Source organism: Chrysemys picta, chromosome 14 (genome assembly GCF_011386835.1).
Source record: "Chrysemys picta bellii isolate R12L10 chromosome 14, ASM1138683v2, whole genome shotgun sequence".
Taxonomy (NCBI): domain Eukaryota; kingdom Metazoa; phylum Chordata; order Testudines; family Emydidae; genus Chrysemys; species Chrysemys picta.
Window position 1 is genome coordinate 20,896,467 of NC_088804.1, and position 19,016 is coordinate 20,915,482.

General features: G+C 44.5%; 3 protein-coding genes across 11 annotated transcripts in view; 2 read left to right on the forward strand and 1 right to left on the reverse strand.

Annotated features, from left to right (window-relative positions):
• MYLK3 (myosin light chain kinase 3) overlaps positions 1–3,341 on the forward strand; it is a 104,502-nt gene extending 101,161 nt beyond the window's left edge. For 6 of the 8 annotated variants that reach the window (XM_008166981.4, XM_042852228.2, XM_065567605.1 and 3 more), the window contains one exon: positions 1,406–3,341. In XM_008166981.4, coding sequence (XP_008165203.2) covers positions 1,406–1,477 — 72 coding nt within the window. In that variant the 3' untranslated portion in view covers positions 1,478–3,341. The remainder of the gene's footprint in view (positions 1–1,405) is intronic. The other 2 variants (XM_042852226.2, XM_042852227.2) reach the window with 1 other exon arrangement.
• ORC6 (origin recognition complex subunit 6) lies at positions 620–18,273 on the reverse strand. Of its 2 annotated transcripts, none has more exons than XM_008166979.4 (7): positions 18,115–18,273; positions 12,963–13,092; positions 11,915–12,078; positions 9,565–9,654; positions 8,062–8,174; positions 6,873–6,947; positions 620–5,915 (listed from the first exon to the last, which is right to left on the reverse strand). In XM_008166979.4, exons 1-7 carry the CDS (start codon positions 18,189–18,191, stop codon positions 5,788–5,790), a joined length of 777 nt encoding a protein of 258 aa, XP_008165201.1. In that variant the 5' UTR covers positions 18,192–18,273; the 3' UTR covers positions 620–5,787. The 2 variants fall into 2 exon arrangements, with proteins under 2 accessions (XP_008165201.1, XP_065423696.1); XM_065567624.1 differs by having other exon boundaries at positions 5,212–5,915; positions 6,873–6,965.
• Positions 18,251–19,016, forward strand: part of VPS35 (VPS35 retromer complex component) — a 39,252-nt gene continuing 38,486 nt past the window's right edge. Inside the window, exon 1 of the mRNA XM_005289854.4 lies at positions 18,251–18,520. Within this exon, the coding sequence (XP_005289911.1) occupies positions 18,518–18,520 (3 nt within the window). The 5' untranslated portion in view covers positions 18,251–18,517. The remainder of the gene's footprint in view (positions 18,521–19,016) is intronic.

Consider the following 19,016-nt stretch of genomic DNA (forward strand, 5'->3'; position numbering starts at 1 on the left):
GTTTAGATACTTTGTTTCTAAATTTTTACTCTTATTTCTTATTGGTGTTTCAAAAAAATTAGGTGTAAAATTCCAGGGATTCAAAGGCTTCAGACACTGTTTATTTTATGTTAAATGTGTAACCTTCCAAGCAAAAGCAGTTACTTTTCAGTTGATATAGTTGCATTAGCCTGTCTTCAATGTATAGGAAATATTGGAATGATACAACAGAAGGCTATTTTGTGTAGTATTCATCGCAAAGGTCTAGGTCCAAGCAAAACCTGAGTTCAAATCCATTCTGAGTCCCTCGTTCACTGTACAACCTTGGGAAAATTACTTGACCTTCTTGTGTCACAATCCAGCCAGATGGAAAATTACATACTTTCAGGACCACTGATAATCTCTTGCTAATTCTTGAACCATTCTCAGTAAATATGTAGGAATTTCCATAAACGGTGATCAATAATCATACTCTGCAAAGGAGGGACACAACAACCCTGGAAGATTTAACCTATAGGAAGAGGATGAACTCGAACCCAGTTTTTACACACTGGTGAGAGTAGCAAAACCTTGCTAATGAGTTAGACCTTGAAGACCAAACTTCGTTTACTTGCCCAGACTCAAGAATTACTGCTACTTGTTGCATTTTAAAAATGTCTTCATCCCAAGCTATTTTATTACACATTTGCTAACAGATGCATACAGCCTTTTGTTCATTGTATAAACACTCTTTTACAGCCACAAAGAGTATTCTCTACTACAAAGCATTTCATGATTCCCAATGGAGAGGATTCAAGTGTCACTCTTCTAGCATTGTTAACATTACACTAATCATAGATAGCTGCTTTTCCTTTGATCACGTTGACACCTTGGGTCCCTAAAATGTTATAATTAATGTCTGTTGCCTGTGAGTTGGTAACACGCTGGCTATTATCCAGAGACAGGAGATTAACCTATTTAATCCATTATGGCTGTTCCTATGACAGTTTATTTACAAGACTCTCCTGTGAGAAAGGGGACTGTGTTATTTTAAATGTAACCCTGATTTAATTAGGAGCTACAGAAGAATGGAGGTGTACTTAGTTGGCTTCCCCAAGACTGATAGGTGCAACAGATGTGAAAACTGATGCTGATTAGTTCCTCCAATTTCACTAAGGCTACAAATGTACCTCAGAAACTTCATGAACCTTCCACTCCCACTACTTTTCAGTTGACATAGTTACATTACCCTTTCTTCAACGTGTAGTCAATATTGGAGTGACACAACAGAAGGCTGTTCTGTGTAGTATTCACTGCAGAGGTCTGGGAGCTAGAAACAATCTGCTTTTACTATTCAGAGTCCCTTACTGAAAAACATCAGTGTTAATTGCAAAGTATGCTTTGGCTCAGTTATGCTCACATTTCGGTTTTTCTGTTTCGTTCACAGAAACATTTCTACGTGGTAGCTGCTGCCAATCGGCTGAGAAGGTTTCCGAGCATGTCTGTCAACCTTGCCTAGGCTGCTGTGGAAGAGCTATAGGCATTAGAGCTAGAGATGAAGCAGAGAGACAAGGACTGGACGTTTCTCTCTCTTCCCCCACCACTTCTGCCACCCTCATGTTATGTATCATGCGTGTGTTTAGGTACCAGCACTGCCTCAGAGCACAACATAGAATGAATTTTACTCATCTTTATAAAACAGGGGTTTCCATAGTTCTGTTTTACAAGCTCTGAGCTGCTGGACATAGTGATACATAAATATTCCTGATATAACTCCACTTATAACTATGATGATATGCTCATAATTAGCAGCTAAGTTCTTTGAGTGGGACCCATTTTGTTTGGAAGTCTTTGATTATTTATATAAATCCAAAGGGTGGAGTATAGCAGCAAGCACCTGGTCAGCAGCAGTGGGATACCTTAAGACTGTCTATCTTAATGAGATGCCATACTATCACTTTTAGGGAGTTGCCACAGTGGAGATAGATTTGGAGGGATAATAGTGCTATAGTTTCCCCAAAGATAACTTTTACTTAAAGCAAAATACCCAGGGACAAAACTGAGGTTGAGAAATGCAGTTTTTCTACATTTCTTCTAAAGGGGTTGATTTTTTTCCTGCCTCTTCCCTCCCCCCCATTTTTTTTTTTTTTTTTTTTTTTTTTGCACAGAAGCAGCACAATAATGCATGGCAACTAGTCAGAGTAGAAAGAAAAAGTGTCTTCCACATTATCCTCTAAAACAAAACCTACTGCTTTCAGAGATATTTAAAACCTGGCACAATTTAAGACAGATTGTCCCCTACTGCTCTGTTTTTATAATGGGTCAAACTGATTAAATAGCTCTTTAGGTTGGCAGGAATCTAGGTTCAACTGCCACAAATAAAAAACAATTGGGATGACAATCTGGTGGATGCAATACTGTGCAGTTAGGTGTCACCTCCTCCCCAGGAACAGAGGTTCTTTTATTCTCCCCTCTGGGTGTGAGTTTCAGGGGGTACATTTTAAACATATCAATGCTTTTCTGTAGCTGGGACCTGAAAGCTTAGTTTTCTAAGCTGATATTTGAGTTCAACACTTCTGCCAAATGCCATGAAGTGTAACAGAAAAGCTACTGCTTTGTAACAGATGAACTGGTTTTTGTTTCTGTTCAGCTGCTGGCAATAGGGGGGTGGGGGAGGAGAATCAGTGAATTGCCAGCCTTTGACTCTGTTTCAGTCACATGGGAACTGTTGCCCTTTTTCTGATTGTTTAAAAACAAACGTAAATTAGTATTGTGAAGAAAAAGGTTAATTTCAAGAACCAAAGATTTTTTTTCCTGAGGCTTATAAAGCTGGAGGCACCCCCTATAACATAAGCCCAGTATCAATTGTGTTTCCTTAATGTTTATCAGGCACTTTTGTAGAGGTGGCTGGCATGCTGTTTCTGTTTCCTTTGTGGCTAACCTAGAGGCTGCACCACTCTATGTGAGCTGATTAAAATAATTTATCACTAACAGTAGCAGCTTAAGACTGCACATTAAGCCTAATCAAATCACTATTTTACTCCCATTAACTCATAGCCCTTCAATTGCCTAACGTGGTTATTGCTACCAGCCCTCATCAAGACCTTAAAAATTGCTTACACTAGTTTAATGTTAAGCTTGTCTAGCTTTTCAGTTCTAGAACATCTCCCTTCACTTCCAGATGGACTGGACTTGTACAGCATTTTTGGCATTATGTCAGAGGGCAACAAAAGTTACATGAAAAAATCTTGACAAGGGATCACCTTCTATGAAGGCCCAAGCTTGTTCACATTTCCCCTCCCCAGTGACATTGCATGGTAAATAGTTATTGTTAGTATGCCTAGTTATGAAATTAACACTAATAAATCTCAGTAAAAATGTAACTGGCCTGTTTCTCTCGAGTCTGAAATACAGTAATCAGTCTAATGTAAAGGTAGCATTGGTGAGCCCTTGATAACTGACTTTCTCCCAGAGTGTGGACCCTCCTTCAATATTATGAAATCTGAATTAGAAAAAAATTCTGCAATCTCATTTTACAGCTATTCTTAGTGAGTTGAGACTGCTCCGTGTTTGCCCTGCTCTTCAGCATTTGTCTGGCCTCTTCCTGAATCAACTTATTAAAATTTTAACTTGAACCAACCCCAAACCAACTGTAAGTTGACCAGGAGGAAGGCTTCCACTTTCACTCTTAAATTTTGTAAAACGGGGTGGAGCAGAGTGGGTGAATAGAAGAGAGAGAGAAGCAAACTTCTCTCTTAAGAAGCTGGTCAGTTGCCTTGGCAGCATCTCTTCTTCATTACCTGGTCTTTGTAAATGGATAATGGATGGATGCCCTTACTTATTCATGCTTAAGGCTGCGAGTCTGTCACAGGAGTCATGGCATCCATGACCTCTGTGACTACTGCAGTGGCTGGTGCTGGCCCTGGGCCAGCAGCAGCAGTTTGGGTGTGTGGGAAGGAGCTCAGGGCTAGGGGCGGGGGGGGATGCTTACCTCGGGGTATGGGAGGGTCCCCGGCGCCCACTGGCGTGGCCCTGCAGCTCCTAGGCAGAGGGGCCAAGGGGCTTTGCGAGCTGTCCGTGCTCACAGGCCCCGCCTCCGCTGCGCCCATTGGCCAGGAACTGCGCAGCCAGTGCTTGTGGTGGAAGCAATATGTGGAGCTCCACCACCTAGGAGCTGCATGACACGCAGAGCACGGTAGGGAGCCCCTGCCAGCCTCGCCAACTCCCCCTCTCCCCCAGCACCATCGGGGTCCTGAGCCACCTCCCTCAGCCCCACGGCACCCCCACACACAAGCACCTGCAGCCCCCAGCCCAAGTTTTAATTAGGGGTATATAGTAAAAGTCATGGACAGGTCACAGGCAGTGAATTTTTGTTTACTGCCCATGACCTGTCTTTTACTAAAAATACCCGTGACTAAAACGTAGCCTTATTCATGATATATGTTTTAGGCTGACTGCAGGCTGCACACTGTTCCTTGATGTTTAGTTTTTTCAGTTGCCTACTTTAGGCTCAGACCTTAATTCTTAACATGAAAGTCCCTTCAGAATATCCATCCCGCAGATGGTAGCAGGCTAGGCTTTCACAAATCCCCTCTCTGCAGAACTCTTTCAATTTATTAAAAAAACAAAAACAAAAAAACCAGCAGTTTCTATAGAACCCTTTTGGTTTCATCCTTATTACATCAGAGGGGACTTTTGTACCACAGCCCCGTACAAATGAAGCAGTGGATTACAAGAGATTTAGGGTGATAGTCTGCCCCCTTTTCATAGCCATGGCCCTATAAGTCCCAATTCCCAGCTTTGGGAGGACTCCCCTGGTGCAGGCCAAAAGCTCCCCCAGGAACCTGCTTCACAAGTGTCAATGTACTGGCGGGGTGGGGCTGTGAGGATGCCATACCTCAGATGGTGCACAAGGCTCTTTTAATTATGCTGGGGGCCCAGAGCAGCCTTGTAGTGGGATGACCAAAAGGTGGCTTAATGCAGGATTACCTACCCTGCCTCTGTAAATTCCATGCTTTGGCTCTGAAGGGCGAGATTCTGTGCCGGATCTCTACTCGTTAACCTTAAGTACCTCTTATCACAGATCTGTAGACCTTATTACTGGACGTAAATAAACATTTTAAGTAAGTACAGAAAGTTTCTTTAAATCCATTTAGATTTTGAGCCTGATGGTATTTATACAATAAAAGTGATAAGAGGTCACCGAAGCAACCCTAGGACCATATGCAAATTCTTAAACTAAAGATCCAGATATAGGAAAAAAAGAATCTTTATTGCTCTCTAAAAAGATTTAGGTCCCACATACACAGTAGAAAATTTATTTAATCAGCTATTATGGCTATAAAAAAGTTTTAACGGTCTGAATTCCTCAGTTTTGTTTCGCCGATGACACAAGTGGTTTCCTCATGGATGGTCCTTTCCATAGACCTTAGTAACCATGACTGAAGCTTCAGTTCGGAACCCAAGAGTGTGCAACCTTTTCAGAGGTTACTTAACACTGCACCATTATTTGGCCTGTTTGTTGCTTAAAAGTAACAAGGCTACTCCATGTCCTAGAGCTGAGGTCTGCACTGCTCCGAGGGGAAGGCATCACAGGGTCAACTTTCAAACTTGGGCCAACTGTGTAGTAATAGTGTGTCACCATAATGCTGGTCCTACTTAGTAAAATGAGAGGCTTTAACAATTTAAAATCTTGCCAGTCAAATAAATAAGAGTGGCTGGTTACCATCCATAAATTCACATGCTACCAAGTTGCACTAGTGTGAAGGGGGATTTAAAATTACAAACCAGAGGTAGTGACATTGCTTGGTGGCACTCCAGAGACTGAAGTCAGACATTGGCCCCTTTTGCCTTAGCAGCATTTTCCAGGATTCTCTTTTTCCATTCTTCATAATCTTGTTTTGCTTCGGTTTCACTTTTCTGCCGCTTGCGAGGGGTCTCAACTTCATCTTCATGATCTACCGGGGGGGGGAGGGGGAAACAAAAACAAAACTTTCAGGAAACGCTCTCTATCACTTATAATATTTTGCCTAAAGAGTGCCTAATACTGAGTCTCAGACCCCTGGAATGTACACATACCAGTCTATTTCACACAAAGACTACCATCAAATATTTAAAAGAAAATAATAATCAAGCTGTAGTTTTGTTTAACACTATGATCTTCACTTATTTATCTTTTTGTTTGAGCGGAAAAGGCTACCCTAGTTCCACTAGACTTGCTCCACAAAAACGTAATGATGCTTCCCCTAGGCCAGCGATGCCCAAACTTTTCCTCTTGTGCCCCCCTCCGCCTCCCCAGTAATGGAATCTGTCCGCACCATAGGTGCTGATTCCATGGGTACTCCAGGGTTGGAGCACCCACAGAAAAAAAAATAGGTGCTTAGCGCCCACCAGCAGCCAGCGCCTCCCATCAGCTGGCGACCCTGTGGATTGACCCCCCCCCAAGCCTCCCCCTCCCGCCCGCCGCAATCAGCTGTTTCACAGCGTGCAGGGGGCACGGAGTGGAAGGAGCGGGGAAGGGGCAGAACTGGGCAGGAAGAGCTGGAGTGGGGGCTTGGAAGAAGGGGTGAGGTGGGGGCGGGCATGGGGTGGAGTGGGGGTGGGAAGAGGTGGGGCGCGCTTAGGGGAAGAGGGTGGGTGGAGGTGGGGCCTGGGGTGGAGCTGAGTGTTGAGCACCCCTGGGACCCGGAGAAAGCTGGCGCCTGTGGTCCATGTCCCCCCCTCCATTGCTGCAGAGGGGTCGTGCCCCACCTCACTAGACTCTCAGCGTTTCCAACATCTGGCCATATGGAAGGGAGTGGGTTGTTGAGAACAGCCTCAAGACATACTGAGCTATAACAAAGTTATCTAGCTAAAGCATTATTAGGTAACAGCAGAAGATCAAAGCTTAATTTCACAATTAAGAGACAACTTACTCTCTTCCTTTTCAATGCATTCAAGCAAGGTCTTCTGGCTTTGGGTTGGCTGAGGAGTCAGTGAAGCACAGTCTCCTTTTAAAGAAGAGAAAGCTGCTTTTATTTATTTAATTTTGGACAGTCATTGGGGTACTAGGGCACCTAATGATTCACATTCATGCCTTACTTAGGACCCCCTTCCCCAACCCCCCCCCCGCCCCCCCCCCGCCCACACACACTTCCCTCTACTTTGCTGATATCTCTGGCAGGACTCTCTCTTGCTTCTCATTTCTCCAGCACCTCAATTAATGTATTTCTACTACAGTAGCACCTGCAATGTGCTGGGTGCAAGCCACACACACAAGAACAGTGTCTTCCCTGGCAAACTTCCCAGCTGAAGATGGCAGCAACAATCCCCGTTTCAGCAATGGGCTAATTTCTTGTAGGAGCAGCAACAGATGTGGGCCTTGAAGGGGTTTTCAAGGAGGAGAGAGCAATGGCTTTATGGATAAGTTCAGGTGGGACATTCTCTGCATGATGAGCATTATGGTAGGAGATGCAATGACAGGGGATGGGGGCTGAGGGTGCCAATGGTGGAGTACGAGGAAAAAGTGCACAAATCGTGATGGGGCAGAGTTGTACAAGGAAGGTGAGGACATTGACTTGGTGACTGGAGAAGGACGAGACAGAGGGATTCTAACAGGGGCTCCGTGACACGTATGGAAGATGATCTTGGCAGCTGCACTCTACGAAATGGAGTGGGGCTACAGGAGAGTCAGTCAGAGGTGGCAGCTGCACTACTAAAGGCAGAAGAAGGGCAGGACCTAGAAGAGGGTTTTAGCTGTGTGGCGGTAAAGAAAAGGCCAGAACTTGACATATTGCAGAGGAAGAGCCGTAAGTTTTGTATTGCTCCCATGTGTGGGGCAAGCACAAGGGAGGAGTCAGAGACAGTTCCTGTGTTATGGGAGTTAGATGATAGACTGACATGACATCCCTGAGGAACGAGACAGGCAGTGATCAGAAAGTGGACTGAAGGAGACAAATTAGGAGTGGACAGACAGGCTGGCACAAAACAGTTGAAATTAGAGGAGCAAAGGAGATCACCCTCAGAAAGGGTGCAGAGAGAGAAGGATGTTGCTCTGTGGGACCCAACAGCATGGCTACATCACCTGCATTCCAGAGCATGAGACTGCAAGTGCTGAACACTTACTGCTGATCTGCTGGCCAATTGTCTCCAGCTGGCTGCAGAGCCGATCGAATATTGCCTTCTTCACCCCAGAGGTATCCACCATTTTCTTCTTATCCACTTTTAGTTTCAAGCACCTAAAATAGGAAGTTAGTTTATTTTCTGAAGGAAGCAACATTCAAACATACATAACTCAGGTTGATCAATGCATTTATAGGCAGCGCTGCCTTGGAGAATAAGCAGAAGGCTGGGGCCTGGAATTCCAGAATTCAAATCCAACTCGGCTACTGACTCACTTTGTGACCTTGCTCAAGAGACTTCCTTCCTGCCTCAGTTTCTCCGTCTGTAAAAAGGATGATGAGCCATACCCATCTGCCTTACAGGGAAGCTGTGATGATCAATTAATCCTAACAGCATGTAACAATTTGGAACAGGAAGTGAAAAATTTCACACCTTGTTGAAATCACAAGGGGAAATTTAAATAGAAAGAAAGTAGTTCTACACATTGTAATTTGGCCAGGACAGTAAACAATCCTACTCCTGCAATGAGCCAAATGGGACTTTCACCCCAGTAGACAGGTGCTCGTTTTTAAAGCTCATCTGATGAACTGTACAGCACCCCTAAAGCCAGACTGGTTCATAAGATTTCTAACATGTATAACTCTTAGCTTGGGGGAAGATTCATGTACAGTAAAAGTCCATGTGGGTTTTCCTGAGTCATTGTCTGCTGGACACTAACTTGCAGGCTGTTGCAACTCTCTCTTTGGAGGGCTCCATGTCTCAAAGGCAAGATTGCCTGCGGGGTGGGGGAGGCAGAGAAACAGATGACTATTTGGAGCTTGTCAGTCTTTAGCCTTTCTGCAATGGCTCCCAATTTGAATGCAAGACATCATCTCATTACCACTGCACATTCCACAGACATCTTTGTCTGCTATATACACTCTAAACTAAACTAAAATACACTCTAGTACATCTTGGCAAACAGAAACAATCTTCCCACCAAATGCAAGATATTAACTAGTAAGATTCTTATGTTGGTTTGGGAGAAAGGTTTGATGGAAGGTCAAACATACCCAACAGATGATCTTCAGATGACTCTCACACTGTAGAATCATCCATCCATAATACTTTAAGTACCAGTGGCAATATTTATAAAATCATGTGATTTGCCTTTGAGCTACTAGACTACGTGTTTGATTTAATGTTTTCTTTCTCCAAGGCAAAACACAATCTAGTTCTAGGCTGAATACTTCACTGCAAGGAAGACATTAGCCTCAGCAGGCTGTCAAGACTATCTGGGGTTCTGAGAGTAGTGCTACAAGATACATTTAACCACCTAACGGTACTTTAGGATATTAAGGCATTCTGGAGCCTGGAGCAGCTGTTTGCACTGTAACACTTGTGAAATCTTTCATTATCATGTACCGCATGCCTGAGTTGGGGGGAAATCCAATAATGTGATTTTGTGCTCTCTCAGTTAGAATAATGGGGAATCTCACCCAGCATGTAATTGTATGAAGAGCATACCTGCAGGCTGTGAACAACGCAGCTGTTGTGAACAAGGGTTTTGATAAATCAAGATCCATCTGCTGCATTTCAGAGAGACTGGATTCATACCTAAAAGAGAGCAACATTGTTTATTACACAGCCAGTTTGCTTCTAAACAAAGCTTGTGAAGTTGATTACTTCGGAGTTGAACAAAGACCTGGTACAAGATTGCTTGGTTCTTTGTCTCAGCCAGGCACAAGCATTTTCTACTCCTGCCTGAGAACAGAAGAAAGAGGCAAAGATGGGAAAGGGATGGCAGCACATCCTGAGATAGGGGGTGGGGGGTAGAGGTGTGATATTTATTTTAGATCAAGAAATCAGGCAGAGGGGACAAGGTGGAGTCAGCACAGTCTCTATTCTACCTACTCACCACACTCAATGGAACCTAGTACTTAACATCTATAAATTATCTCTAAAAAATGTGATAAGCCACTTTGAATTCAATTCATCCCAGTGCAGAGGGTCTGCCCATAGCTCTTTTAACCATTTAATCCCCCAATAACCCCTTGATATAGGGTTTAAGCATGGCAGAAGGCTTTGTGAGCCCTCAGCACAGAGACATTCTCTGAGTATTATGAAACAGCCAACAGACCATTATTTTAATCTATAGTTGTCAGACTGACAGGTGTACTGTTTATACAAGGAAACATCTATAGGTAAGTTTCAATAGCCTTAATCTTTAAATATGATGCAGCCATGAAGAGTGTCAGCTACATAAGTGAAGACTGTTCTTTGCAGCCCAGGATTCATAGCTTCTAAGGCCCAAAGGGATCAGTATGATCATCTAGTCTGATCTCCTGTTACGCAGCCCCTAAAACTTCCCCAAAATAATTCCTAGAGCAGATCTTTTAGGAAAACATCCAATCTGATTTAAAAGTTGCTATGACCCTTGGTAAATTGTGTAGATCATTAATTATCTCAGTTAAAAAATTATGCCTTATTTCCAGACTAAATTTGTTTAGCTTCAACTTCCAGCCTCTGGATTGTGCTATGTCAGTGGTTTGTGTCATCTCATCTGCATACTTTATCAGTGATGATTTTGTTTTCTTCCAGGCCATTAATAAAAATGTTAAATAGCATAGAGTGAAGAACAGATCCCTGTGGGACCCACTAAAAACAAACCTACTCAATGATGTTTCCCTTTTTACAATTACATTTTGAAACCTATCAGTTAGCCAGCTTTTAATCCATTTAAAGTGTGACATGTTAATTATGCATTGTTCTCGGGTTTTTTTTAAACAAAATGGTGTGTGGTCCAATCAGTGGACCAAATTTGGTCATGAATCCTTGTCACATGCCACCATCGGTGGCCACGAATTTGGTCTGCTAGTCGAATCATTAGCTTCCCTGGCCCGGGCCGGGTACTGATGGGGAGTGCAACATGGACACTGATCCATGCTCCCTTTGTCATACCATATGATAAAACTTTCTATTCCACTAGTATCTTAGGAAGATGTTAAACGTTGGCATGTTGCGCATATGGTAAGAAGATGATATGACTACATCATCTGTTTCCCCCCCCAAATACAGACCAAATATTTATTGAACGCTTCTGCCTTTTCTGCATTATTATTGATAATTCTACCATTTCCATTTAGCAATGAACTAATCCCACTGTCAGAATTCTTTTTGTTCCCACTTGAAAACCTCCCCTTCTTATGGCCTTTAAGTCTGCTGGCCATAGATGTCTCCTTATGTCCCTTTGCTTCCTTGACCAATTTTCTACAGTTCTATCTTCTGATTGATAGCCATTATTACTGGCTTCTCCTTTCTTCCATTTGTTGCTGTTGTTTTTTTATAATTTCCAGCTAAAAATTGCTTTTGTTAAAGTGGATATTACACAGAGGAGAGGGTTTTATGTGACAGGACTCTCAACTTTGTGAAGTTTTCTTATTCAACAGTTTTTATCAAGAAAATGTAGGATTCATGTTGGAATGGATACATTTCTCTAGACATGTGGTTTCTTTCATATTTGTATATATCTCCTGGAACTGCAAGGTTGACTGAGAAAGGGCTACAGGTAGGGTTAAATGAGAGGAAGTGTGGGGCTGTGGATAGGAAATTGGACTGGGAGTCAGGAGTCCTGCAGTCTATTCCCAAATGGTCTACAGTTTTCAAACATGAGTTCCTAAATAAGTGGTCTAATTTTCAGAGGTGCTGACCACTCAACATTCCCTGAAGTCAATGGGAGCTGCAGGTGCTCAGTACCTCTTAAAAATCAGACTTTTCATACTTAAAGAGCAGTCTTATTTAAAAACAAAGAAAGCATTTCCATTTCTTAATAGAAATGGATAATAAAATGATGGCCATAAAAGGTTATGTGCCCTACCTTTGTAATATTTTTGAAGCGGTGTTCACTGCCTCGGTGCAGCAGAACTGTACAGCCAAATCTTGGATTCCCAGATTGGAGTTCAAACCTAGCAAACACTCGAAAGACTTCATACAGCTCTGGTAAGTCCTCTTGTTCAAACCGGAGAGTTTAACTAAGTAGCTCTTTGAAAAACAAAACAAAACCTCATGTGTGAGCAGAATTTCCCTTCTGGAACTTAACCCATCTAAATAGAATAGGTTAATCAATCCATCTTCTATTTTTGTTTTGAATAGTTTTGTTGTTGTTTGCTCATTGTTTGGTTAGATCTGTTACACACGTGAGGCTTCCTCATGAAGAGGAAAAAATACACAATGGCAAAGGAACAACACACGTTTCAATGCACAGTTACCTTCAGATAGTTACACTGGTGCTGCAGTTTGGAAAATGATTTGGCCCTTTTAACTGCCTTGTAGAGAGCTAAGACACCAGGATCATTTGTATGAAGGGTCAGTGCTACTCATGGGAATCTAGGCAATGGAAACCTCTCCCATGTATGGAGGAGGAATTTACAAAAGATTATATAGACAATCAGCTATGTCTTCTGTCTCTTTTTTTTTTTTGGGTGATGGTGGGGACAATTGTCTTGCCTGGCAGTCCTGCAAACAGGCTTCCACAGGCTTGCAGGAGGCAGAGGGACATACATAAAGCCATTGCTTCCTTTTGGTAGCTTTAAGAGCCCCCTTGCATCACTTCTCACAATAAAGGGGCACGCCGGCTTACTGTTTACCACCCTTCAGGAACCCTCAGTCAGGGGTAGAAGTCAATTCACACCAGAATGTAATGGAGACTCTAGTCTCCAATTCTCCATTGTTAACCTCTGATGAAAACTGGAATAGCACTGGATTGTCAGAAGGACCCAATTGCAGACTGGTCCATAATGTGAGGAAATGGGAATTTACTAGTCTTTCCTTGCTGCCTCATCATATACACTAATCACAGTACAAATTTTATTGGAGTTGGTAAGCATTAGGAAGAACAAAGAACCATGTCACGTATTGTATCCTACTTTGTCCACTGGGTGTTGCATATAGCCAGCTGCTAGGTCCAGGCACATCACCGCATTACTTGTTGCTGTCATCTGAGCCAATAAGCCTGTGCACTTCACCTGGGACAGTCGCAGATATTCTTCTGCTTTTCTGTAAAATATCCCCACGTGAGCACACACACAAAATGCCATTCGTTAATATCACTGAGGTTACAGATTGGTGGCATTTACATCTGCAAGAATTCAAACACACATACCCAGGACTGGCTGCTTTAAATCAAGATAAAAGAAGATTAAGATAAATGGGAGATCAGTGAAATGTGTCTGGAAGCACTGGCAGGCTGGTTTGCATAATTGTGTATGCACTGTAGCGTGTTGTAGCCTACCGAAATGTCAGTCAAATATTAGTTAAAAGGAATTCAAAGTAATTTTGAACAGTGTTAAAAGTAATTTCCCCTTTCCCTGGATTAGGCACTGGAGAGAAGTTAAGAGATTGGATTTAGTTATAGGTCTTAGTGATGTTCAAATGTTACAGGGAATGCACATATATATTTATTTTGATTTAACTATAATAACCATTACACACATGCAGAACACTGAGCACCCTCGTGATAATTAAGCTTATAGTAAAAACTCATCTTTATTCTAACTCTACCAGCTGGCGTAATCTAAGGAAGACAACCTTTCGTTTCAGGCAAGGGGGTGGAACAGACTAGTCTAGAAGTAACTAAATCTGTTATAATTCACACCTCTAGTTATTTCAGGGCCAGTCTATGCATGAACTATCTCATTTCAAATTAAATTTAATTTAAGGTGCGAATTAGTAGGCCAGTGATAAGGGACTAGTCATCCCTATGAGAGATTTTAAAATGGCAGCAGAGTTAAAGTGGATAATGGGAAGAATAATTTAGGCCAAGGGCCTTCTCTGTGCTCTTCTGCATCAAGGTGTCCCGCCATTGCTATTGCTATTATAGGTGAGGCTTAGCAATGGCAGGAATCCTAGCACAGATCTGCTTGCAAGTGTTTTAACTGATGTGGTCTCAATACTGCAACAGGCTTGCCACAAGCATACTCCTTCCTGCCCTCACACGGAGCCTTACCACAATGGATTGATTTAAATCACAAATTTTTAAATCATATTTGTATTTGTACTTTAGTTATTTTCCTAAAGAAAGTTGATTCTCAGGGGTTGGTAACATTAAAACATGTTGATTTGCAACTAAATACAGCCTTCACGTTAAATTTGGTACTTCTTTTTGCTAAACAGGAGGATTCACTATATCTATACACATTTATTTAAGCAATTATATAGCTTAACTTTTATTTAATTTACATTTATTCAGGTTCTTAATTTTTACATTTATTATGTTAGAAAATGATGCATTTCTTATTTACTAGGTGATATATTTTTACTTGTGCTTGTGTCAAGTTCTATTTGGATGGAAATTCAAAACAATTAAATATTCACAAAACCAGCATTTTAAATGTTTTTATTAAATAAAACTACCTTAAATGTTCAGGACACCAGACTTTTTTTTTTAATCAAAACTGTTTTACATTGAAAACTTATTTATTAAACAAAGGAAGAATTATCTGTAGTTAATTAATTAAATTGATTGTTTCCGGTCATTATGTCCTTCAAGATTTTAGAACTAGAAGATCTGATCCTCCCACCTTATTTTTATTCATAGATTGAAAAAGAAAACAAGCTTTTCTAATTCCCAATTGGTTTCTTAACTTTCAATGAACTCATCATTGAACTGAACTAGTTCAATAAACTGAAATGAAGAAAACAGAGACTTCAAAAGTTGGTTTAGAACTTCAATAAACTCCCATTCCACATGCTTAGCCAGTGACTTCCATCAGTATGACTTTCTTTAAAACTTGGTAGCAAACATTCTTCCACCGGTATCTAGCTGGGTCTTGCCTAAATGCTCAGGGTCTAACTGATCACCACATTTGGGGTCAGGAAGGAATTTTCCCCCAGGGTCAGAGTGGCAGAGACCCTGGGGTTTTTTTTTTTGCCTTTCTCTGCAGCATGGGGCATGGGTCACTTGCAGGTTTAAACTAGTGTAAATGGTGGGTTCTCTGTAACATGATTTGAGGACTTCAGTAACTCAGCCAGAGGCTAGTGGTCTCTTATATGAGTGGATGGATGAGGTTTTGTGGCTGTTTAAGTGTAGACATATCCTAAATTGTGTTTATCATCACAGTAGCCAGGGCCATCCCTAGGGGGGTGCGGGGCCCAGGACAAATCAGCATAGGCACGGGAACTAGGGGTGTGGAGGGTGCTGTGGGTGCTGCAGCACCCCCAGGATCCCGGCTGCCGGCCCCACGCGCTGGGGGCTCAGCTGGGAGTGGGGAGGGGGTGGACAGGGGTAAGGGGGCTGGCTTTCAGCACCCCCACTATTAAAAATGTTCCAGCGCCACTGCAACTCAGCCCCCCCCCCCCCCAGGCTTGGGGGCCCCACTCTGCATCGGCGGCTGGGCCGGCAGGATGGATCTGGCCAGGTGCTGGGCCGCCTGCTGCTGCTGGCAGTTGCCGGCGCCTACTGCGGAGATATTGTTGGCCATAGTACCACGGCGGTTCAGGGCTCTGGCCGGGGGTGGGGAACACACTGCACCTGGTCTTCCAGGACCAACTGTGCCAGCCAATCGCACCAGCCTGCAGGGCCCCCCGAAGCATGTGGCCTGGAGTGGTAGCCCAGATTCGCCCTACCCAAGGTACGGCTCTAACAGTAGCATACTTCCTCCTCATTCTTACACATTCTGAACAGTGAGATATTTTAAATTTCAACATTGTTAATTAGTTATTAGTATCTGAGTTAGCACCCACTGAAATAAATGGGGCAGTTGACACATCAGAGCTATAAATGTCAGGCTCCCTACAAACTCAGTCAGACGACATTATTGATGTTAAGTATCAAAGGGATAGCCGTGTTAGTCTGGATCTGGATGCATGCATCCGAAGAAGTGGGTATTCACCCACGAAAGCTCATGCTCCAATACGTCTGTTAGTCTATAACAGGGGTCTCAAACATGCGGCAAGCGGAGCTCTTCCCTGCGTCCCGCCAAGCTCCCCGTGCCCCCCCCCCCCCCCGCAGTTACTTCCAGTCACAGCCAAACTCCCTTCACACCCCCCCCCCCGAGTTATTTTACGTGGCAGCTAAACTCCCTGCTCCCCAATGTTTGGGGCCTGCCTGCTGCCCCCACGCACCTCCCCCGAGTGTCCCCCGGCCTCACCTCTGTACCCCCTCCTAACCCCAAACTCCATCCCAGAGCCTGCACCCCAGACTTCCATCCCCACCCAAACTCCCTCCCAGAGCCTTAGGCAGGTGGGGGTGGAGTTTGGGGGGGCAGGTTTTGGGCACCACCAAAATTTCTACAAACCTGCCACCCCTGGAAGAGGCAGAGCAGTGGTGGAGTGGTGGTGCAGCCCAGTGCAGTTGGGGGGGGGGGGGTCTTTAACAGAAGTAAGTGCATGTTTTGTCCTTTGAATGAGGTGCATTACTGAGTGCATATATTTTATTAAAACTGCTTGGAAATGACTTGTTGTAGGAGCAGCAGTGATCTGTATGCTCTGTATAATGCTTGGTTTCAGAGTAGCAGCCGTGTTAGTCTGTATCCGCAAAAAGAACAGGAGTACTTGTGGCACCTTAGAGACTAACAAATTCTCTAATACATTTGTTAGTCTCTAAGATGCCACAAGTACTCCTGTTCTTTTTGTATAATGCTTAGCACTTTCCAGGAGGGAGGGGGGAGGAGTACGCTTGGGGGAGGGGGAGAAGAGATGGGGCAAGGGCAGGACCTCATGGAAGAGGTGGAGTGGGGGCGGGGACAGGTCCAGCGAGGGGGGTGTCAGTGATGCGGCCCTTGGGCCAATGCACTAGTCCTCATGTGGCCCTTGTGGTCATTTGAGTTTGAGACCCCTGGTCTATAAGGTGCCACAGGGCTCTTTGCTGCATTATGTTGTACACCGTACAGTTACATCCAGGTTATGGTTTTTTTGCAACCATAACAGCAAAGAACTAGGACTTCTTTACATGGGGAAATTGACCAGAATAGCTTCCTGTGTGGACACATTACTCCAGAATAATTGGTGCACTTTGAGAACACTAATTAAACTGGAATAAAGTGACGTATCCAAGAATAGCGTCTCTGCACAAGGAGCTTTCTGGGAATGGCCTAGAGAATAGGGCCCTGGACTGGGACTCAGGATATCCGGATTATATTCCATTTTAGCCTCCGTGTGCACATGTGTAAATTACGCTGCTTTGGTTCCTCCATCTGTAAAATGGAGATATTGATCTTTATAAAGTGATTTGAGATCTACTAATGAAAAGTGCTATTTAAAAGCTAGGTATTAAAGTTGGGCTTGGAAGGATTACATTTTTATTGGTAAACATTGATTTCACTCAGGGTGGATAAAAAACAATGTTTTTCTTTTTTCTAAGTAAAAATCCACTCTCATCTCACTGTACACACACAAACTGATGCAACAAATTTGCATCAACAATCAAAATTTACAGATAGCATATGAAAAATGCTGCTTGAGAACTTAAGTTTGATTTAATGACATTTACTGTGTATATTTTGACACCTGATGCTGACAATTTGTGTTTCAATGGTTACCAAGCTTTAACTTTCTGCATCACCTTCTACTGCCATTAAGTGATTATCTGACCTCAGCATAATTTCCTGCAACTGTGAAAATTTAAATAATATAAAACAAGATTAAAAACCCATAATTTTGTGCAACGGAGACAATCTAAATTGACAAAAACAAACAAAAAAGACGCGTATAAATAAAACTGCGATTGCTGAAGCGATAAATACAAATCGAATCCTGCCACGCCTAATTACAATGTAAACGCGCCGGGCGATCATCCCCGCTATTATTGAACAGCAAAGAGATGCTCGCACGGCTCCCGTCGGTCCCAAGGTGCGTCCGTCACACAGGGATCCCGCCACCCATCATCCCCACCCTGCCACCTCGGGGGCGCAGCGCTAACCCACCCCTCGCACCCAGGCAGGAGACGACCGGGGGCGGCGGGCCCCGAGCCCCCACTCCCGCCTAGGACACCAGGCGGCTCCTGGGGGCGGGTCCCCTCCGAGGTGCTGGGGCTACCCCGGCCGGGCACTGGGGGGGCGTGTCCGGCGCCCCGCCCGCTACCTGAGCACTCCGGGCGCAGCGATGCCCAGCTTGGGCGCCAGCCGCTGGATCACTCCGGGCTCCTCCATAGGCCGCATCCCCGCGCGCCGTTCGCCACAGCTGGCCCCGCCCCTTCCGCCCGCTCGCGCCTGTCCTCAGTGCGTGACGTGAGCTACTGGCAGGCGTGACATGAGCCGCCACCTTGGCACGGAGTATTCCTGAAACTCATTGGCTACCCTGAGCGTCAATCGTGGTTCACTAGAACCAATCAGCCTTGACACCTTGACTTCCTTGGAGTCGGCCAATGAAGAGGAGTCGCTGTTGGGGGGAGGCGGGGCTTCGAGGAGGCCGTGGAGTCACATGACAGAGAGACGCTGTCTGGGCTGGTGTTGGTGCGGGTGCTGGCCGCGGGCTTGGAGCGATCATGGTGAGTGGGGCTGGCCTGCGGGCTAGCGACTGGGGGGCGGTGGCGGCTTGTGGCTCGGGTAGGCCGGGGGCTGCCCTAGCCTGCGGCTGGAGGCGGGCGGGGGCTGCAGCCCTGCATGGGGCCCGGGGCGGGGGGAGGCGGTTGGCCTTGCTGCGCTGGGGTGAGGGGCAGGCGTCGAACAGTCCAAGGCCCTGGCTCCCGGGTGGGAGAGAGGCAGCCTCGTCCGCGTTTGCACCGGAGGAGTGGGGTCGGGGCGGTTCCTGTGCATGGGCGGTCTGTGCTAGTGTGCCCTGGGCATGAGCAAGTGCAGTAAAATGTTATCCTTGCTCAGGCCACCAGTGCTTGGCAAAGTCTAGCTTTAATACCAACCCACCTCTGCGATCGTGTCACTGTTGCGTTAAGTTGTTCCTTCCCTTCTTTAGTGCTGTACACAGTCTGTAACTGATGTCTGTGAATCCACTTCTGTGGAGGCTGAGAGCGTGTTTATATTTTGAGG

Coding starts and splice junctions, on each gene's coding strand:
- ORC6 (XM_065567624.1), bottom strand. CDS start 18,191: ATGCGGCCTATGGAGGAGCCCGGAGTGATCCAGCGGCTGGCGCCCAAG. Junction 12,079..12,962: donor TGCAACACCCAGTGGACAAA/GTAGGATACAAT, acceptor TGTTTTTCAAAG/AGCTACTTAGTTAAACTCTC. Junction 6,966..8,061: donor AATTGGCCAGCAGATCAGCA/GTAAGTGTTCAG, acceptor AAATAAAAGCAG/CTTTCTCTTCTTTAAAAGGA.